This window comes from Nicotiana sylvestris, chromosome 2 (assembly GCF_000393655.2).
Source record: "Nicotiana sylvestris chromosome 2, ASM39365v2, whole genome shotgun sequence".
NCBI lineage: Eukaryota > Viridiplantae > Streptophyta > Magnoliopsida > Solanales > Solanaceae > Nicotiana > Nicotiana sylvestris.
The window spans coordinates 39,976,533-39,983,330 of NC_091058.1; the positions used below are offsets into that span (position 1 = coordinate 39,976,533).

General features: G+C 31.3%; 1 protein-coding gene across 1 annotated transcript; it reads left to right on the forward strand.

Annotated features, from left to right (window-relative positions):
* Positions 1 to 3,468: 3,468 nt before the first annotated feature.
* On the forward strand, positions 3,469 to 6,566 carry LOC138884326 (uncharacterized). Its single transcript, XM_070165464.1, has 4 exons — positions 3,469 to 3,746; positions 4,470 to 5,020; positions 5,379 to 5,806; positions 6,138 to 6,566. The coding sequence occupies exons 1-4, from the start codon at positions 3,469 to 3,471 to the stop codon at positions 6,564 to 6,566; spliced, it is 1,686 nt and encodes a 561-aa protein (XP_070021565.1).
* Positions 6,567 to 6,798: the final 232 nt, after the last annotated feature.

A 6,798-nucleotide genomic window follows, 5' to 3' on the forward strand; every position in this document is an offset into this window, starting at 1 on the left:
AAACTAAAGATACCACAATATTCTAATTTGAAAAATCCAAACCTTGCTTACTCTAAAATTCAAATGAAGAATACAATATCCAAACTAAACATACCATAATATTCAAACTAAACATACTACAATATTCTAATTTAGAATACAGTATCCAAACGAAATATACTGCAACATTTTAAATTGGAATACAGTATCTAATGCAAATATACAATAATTTTTTTATTTAGAATACAATATTCAAACTAAACATGCTACTGTATTCTAATTTAGGATACAATATCCAATTTAAATATATTCTAACAAAACATACTACAATATTCTAATTTGGAATACAGTATCCAAACCAAATATACTACAACGTTTTAATTTGGAATATCCAATGCAAATATACAATAATTTTTAATTTGGAATACAATATTAAAACTAAATATGCTACAATATTCTAATTTGGAATATAATATTCAAATTAAATATATCACAATATTCTAATTTAGAATATACAGTATTATATTTTAGAATACAGTAAGTATACATGGTAAAATAATTTTATAAAGTAGGTATATAGAGTAAAATAAATATTTTAATTGTATATGATGTTAAGTGATGTTTTTAATGGGCATACCGCGTAGATTAAGTAAAACGAATAAACATCAACCACGGAGTATTATAAATGCTTCAACATGGGTTTTAACACTATCAATTTAAGATGAGTAAAAATTCATTAAATTTAAAATTTTAGGATTCATAAGCTAGTGGTCAAAATTGCATTTTCTTCATCCAGAAGCAGAATACAGGAGGTTCTTGAGTTTTGATCTTCTCTATTTACTTAATGGACTTTTTTCACTTTTAGTCCGCTCCAGAAACTATTCACATTTAATAGCTGAAGAATTATATATTTTTATAATTTAAATATATATATATATATATATATATATATATATATATATATATATATATATATATATATATATATATATCGGCTATTATTTTGAGAGTGGCTATACAGTGTCATTTGTTGGAGTAATCGCAATTACTTCTTTATACTCCCTCCGTTCACTTTTACTTGTCCAATATTGACTTTGCACACACCTTAAGAAATAATAAATAAAGTGCATAATTTATCACGATACCCATATTAATTGATGTATCGTCTTAATAGATTTGAAAAATAATTTTGAATGAGTAATTAATGCTAATGGCAAAACAGAAAAAATAAATTATTTTTCTCTTAATATGCGAAAAGTGACAAATAAAAATAAAAATTTATTTATGGAATACTTGACAAGTGAAATTGAACGGAGGGAGTAGTAGAAACTTTTGTTAAATGTACCAAAATATAAACATGACCTTTCTTTCAACAATGGGATGGTGACACAACATTTTCTCCTTAGTTGTCACGATCCAAAATTCATTAAAGGTCGTGATGGCATCAGACACCGCTATCAGACAAGCCAACAATAAATACTTAATTTAGTCTCATTTTAATATTTTTTTGAAATCATAATCTCCTTCAACTAAATAGTAAAAGATGGAATTTACAGAGTAAATAATAATATTTTTAACAATTTTGATACTGAACAATCCATAATCACCCCAAAATTCGGTGTCACAAGTGCATAAGTATCAACTATAAAATAAAATAAAATACAGCATCTGTTCGAAATACAAATTTGGACAGGCAAGAAAATATAAATACTCTTAAGGAGACTCTGCTGGCTGCGGGTCGTAATGTGGAATGCAGCTCACCTAAGTCCCTGCATTAAATGCGCATTTGCTCTCGCAAGGCCACTAGACATATATATACCTGCACAAATGTAACGATCCGGCCGGTCGTTTCATGAGTTACCGCTCCGTTTTCCCCATTTCTACTTCTTATTATCTTGTTCAGCTGTGTTATGTGTTATTGGGTTGGTTGGATCGGGTTCGGAGAGGTTTTGGTAAGGTTTGAGACACTTAGTCTCTTTTGAGTAAGCTTAAGTTGGAAAAGTCAACTGGATGTTGACTTATGTGAAAAAGGGCTCGGATGTGAATTCCGATGGTTCGAATAGCTTCAAAAGATGATTTGGGAGTTAGGAGTGTGATCGGAACGTGTTTTGAAGGTCTGTAGAAGTTTTAGGCTTGAATTGGTGAAATTGGAATTTTGGCGTTTTTCGGTTGATAGGTGAGATTTTGATCTAGGGGCCGGAATGGAATTTCGGGAATTGCAGTAGGTCCGTTGTATCATTTGGGATGTGTGTGCGAAATTTCAGGTCATTCAGACGTGGTTGGTAGACTTTTTGATCGAAAGCGGAATTTGAAAATTTTTGGAATTCTTAGGCTTGAATCCGATACAAATTTGGTGTTTTGACATTGTTTTGAGCGTTTCGAAGGTTGGAACAAGTTTGAATAATGTTATGGGATATGTTGGTGTTGATACCCAATTTTTCCCTGTATTTTTCAATATGCAAAGTACCTTCAAAATAGCATATATATACATATATAAGTATGTTCAAATGTTTTATTATTTTTCCATAATTTTAAAGGTTTTTTAAATCAATTTATTTCCCTCTTTTATCCATAAAAACCCAATAATTTTTTCCAAAATTATTATTTTGGCAATTCATTTATTAGGCTTTTATATTTATGCTAAAATATAGCTAAGGTACTTTTTGCATATTTTTTACAAATTTATTTATTATTTTTTAGCTAAATTGAATATAATTGCAATATTAGCTCTTTTAAAATTCAATTGTGTTTTATATTCATAAAATTAAGTCCTGTATTTTTAAACTGTTAATTATACGTTATAAATCATGTTAGTGCTTTCAATTTATTTCCAAAAATTAATTTACTATTTTTATAATTTTAAAAGGGGAAAATTGACTATTTAAATAATAGCCCAATTACATTTCAATTTTAGCCTAAATCTGAACCCAAATTAAAGGGGAAAAGACAGAACTACCTATAAAAGTGAAACTATTTACCCTCCCCTACCCATTAAAGAATTCTACCCACTAAATAATTACAACTCCTACCCATTTAATAAATAAACGACAATAACAAAATAACTACCCACGCTTTTAATGCCCTACGTATAAAAACGCAGAAGCTGCTCAAAATTTCAGAAAATTAGCGCACAAACGTGGAAAAACGCAGAAGCTCTTCAAAATTTCAGAAAATTAGCGCACAAAATTGAGATTTCCACTGATCGAAGAGCAGTAAGTGTGAAAAAACAGATCGAAGATGCTGATTCGGATTTTAATTTCGTTGTTCTCTTCAGATTTTGATTTTGCTATTGGTTTGATTTTGATTTCGGAGCTAAACTTCTGAATTTTAGCTGAAAATTCTAATCTAGGTTTGGAGATCTGGAGATCTAGAGGTTTGATTTCGCTGTTGTTTTATTGAAATTTCGAACACTGTTGATTTCGAACACTGTTGAAATTTGTATTGTTGAGATTCAATTTTGGACATAAAAGTGATTATAACTTTAGAATCATGGAAAATATTCCAATTCTGCTGCAACATAGTGGAGAATGGGATGATAACAATAATTTCATAAATTTTCATGTTGATGCAATTCTAATAAAGACCTATTGGAAATTTGAACAACTTCTGAGAGAAATTGCAAAGCAACTGCAAAAGGACAGTAAAACAATAGTTATTCAGTATGCTATTGCTCAAGGATATCCACCAATTACAATTTGCAGCGATATGAGTGTTAGTGTTTATATGGAATTGAAAAAATCAAGTGCAGGGATGACAACACTTCCCCTGTGAGTGTCGTTCGCTAAAAACACTATAGTTGCAAGCACCTCCAGTTTCGATGTTGCTCCAATTTCACCAGAAATTGCACAATTTGAAAGCACTGATATGATTACTACGTTTGATGTGCAAGAAGGAGATAACGCCATTTTAGAACTTAATGATGCAAACATCATAACTGATCAATTTCATCAAAATGTTGAAAAAGGACAAATTTAGGAAGACAAGAACCTGCTGGCTCTCGTTATGAAACAGTATGCTGTTAGAGAAAAATGTCAATATCGGGTTCATAAATCATGCCCAAGAAGGTTCGTCTGCATGTTTTCAAGTAAAAAAACTATGTGATACCTATATAGTATATAAGTATGCTAAATCAGTATACTATGAGAGTATGGAATTGTATTGTTTGTCTGTGTTTTTTATCAGTGATACTGGTATAGTATATAAGTATGCTATATCAGTATACTATGCGTGTATATAACTGTATTGGTTTGTCTTTGTTATTATCAGTAAAACATAATACCAATATAGTATATATGTATGCTAAATTTGTATACTATGTGAGTATAGAATTGTGCTGCTTTGTCTATATTTTTTATCAGCAAAATATGATACTGATACAGTATATAAGTATACTAACAGAGTATACCATGTGAGTATATAATTTTACGGATTTTTGTGTGTGTTTTTTATCAATAAAACATTATACATAACTGTATTTGTATTATAAACAGGTATATCCTTGAATGCGTGGATGAAAGATGCACTTGGAGACTTAAAGCATCAAGCCTGCGAGCATCAAATATTTTCAAAGTGACAGATTTCAATTCTGTCCACAGTTGTTTAACTGATAAGAGATTTTGTTCACAAAAGCAAGCTGTCTCAGCTTTTGTTGCAGCTGTGGTACAAGATAAACTTGTTGACCCGAAAACCATATATACACCAACAGATATCCAGAGAGACATCCAAAAAGCATATGGTATGGACTTAAGCTACATGCAAGCATGGAGATCAAAAGAAAAAGCAATGCAATTATTGAGACGATCACCAAGTGAATCATACAAGAAAATGCCAACATATCTTTATATGTTAGAGTACGCTAACCCAGGATCAGTGAGACGACTACACACTGAAGGAGATGGGAGCTTCTTGTATGTATTTATAGCTATATATGCATCGATTAGAGGATGGGTCTATTGTAGGCCAACAGTTGTAGTTGATGGAAGTTTTTTAAAGTCAACATATAGAGGGACCATACTCATGGCTTCCATGCAAGACGCGGAGGGTAAGAATACAATCCAATTACATTCAGTTAAAGAAACAAAAACTATTTTCAAATATTTATGATACAAATATACCAACAGAGTATATAGTTGTTTTGCTACACACCTGCACGTACCTATAACTATACTACTATATGAAATAATTAATTAATATTTTGTGTACAATCCAATTACATTCAGTTAAAGAAACAAAAAAAATATTTTCAAATATTATATGATACCAGTATGGTATACAAGTATACCAACAGAGTATATAGTTGTTTTGCTACACACCTGCACCTACCTATGACTATACTACTATATGAAATGCTAAATTAATATAGTGTGTTGTAATTGATATTTTGTTCTTTCGGTTTACAGGACAAATTCTACCCCTCTCATATGCAATTGTTGATTCGGAAAATGATGCATCGTGGGAATGGTTCTTCGTGCAGTTGAGAGAAACCTATGGACAAAGAAAGGGAATGTGCATTGTATCAGACATGCATGATTCTATATGGAAAGCAACTTCAATTGTCTATCCAGAAGTCCCTCATTGTGCATGTATGTTCCATCTGTGGAACAACATAAAGACAAACTTCAGGAAGAGCCAAAAACAAATCAAAGAAGTATATTTTACTTTAGCAAGAGCATACACTTTTGAAGAATTCAACAGGCATATGGCAGAGTTAGAAGCTATTGATAGTAGAGTGAAAACATACATGATGGACATTGGATATGATAAATGGTCCCGGGCGCATTCCAAGGAAAATAGAACCATGACCATGACATCGAATATTGCGGAATCAGTAAATGCAGCAAACAAGCACGCAAGAGACCTCCCAGTTGTGAATTTGCTTGACTTTATGACAACATTGATTCAAAAATGAAATTACACCAATCGGAAGGATGCAGTGGAATCATTTATGAAGATTGGTGCAAAGTATGAAAAAATATTGGCAGATAATACTATCTTATCACAGACGATGACAGTATGCATTTTCAAAATCATAAAACACTGCATGTACTGTATTTTTACTTTTTTACCTTAGTCATTTCACTAAACAACTGAATATTGTTATTTAAAAAATACTATTACTTCATATAGCTAATGAATTTTCTTAATTAAAATTATACTAGGTGTTGTCATCAACTGAATTCTTACATTTAGTAATTGATGGCCAAACAAGAAATGTGGTGCGCCTACATGAAAGAAACTGCAGTTGTGGGAGGTTTCAGCTAGACGATATTCCATGTCCACATGCAATGGCAGTTATACAAAAATTCCATATGGATTCATACAAGTATTGCTCGGATTACTACAACATAGACTACTTGCTGAAAACATATGAGATACCAGTAAATCCATTGCCTGATGAAACAACGTGGCAAATTCCAGAACATGTCTCTTCGCAGGTGGTACTGCCACCAAAAGGAAAAATCAAACCAGGAAGACCTAAAAAGAAGAGAGGCATAGGAGGTTGGGAAGGAATTACAGTTACATGTGCACTATGCGGGAGAAAAGGACACAACTGGAGAACATGCCGAAATATTCCAAAGAGATATTGATATAATGCTTCAATGTTTTTATACAACTAATATATTGTAGAATCATAGCATTTGAATAGCAAAAAATAAAATGCATTTCTTGCACTGGACATATATTTGGTATGATGATTCTTTGCGAAATTACTTTTTGGCAACAAATTTATATGGCTACTTGTATTTTCAATAAGAATCTGTTTATTTTCTATTTTAGTATATAAAAGTGGGATGCATTTACATCTAGTTGCTGCAGGAA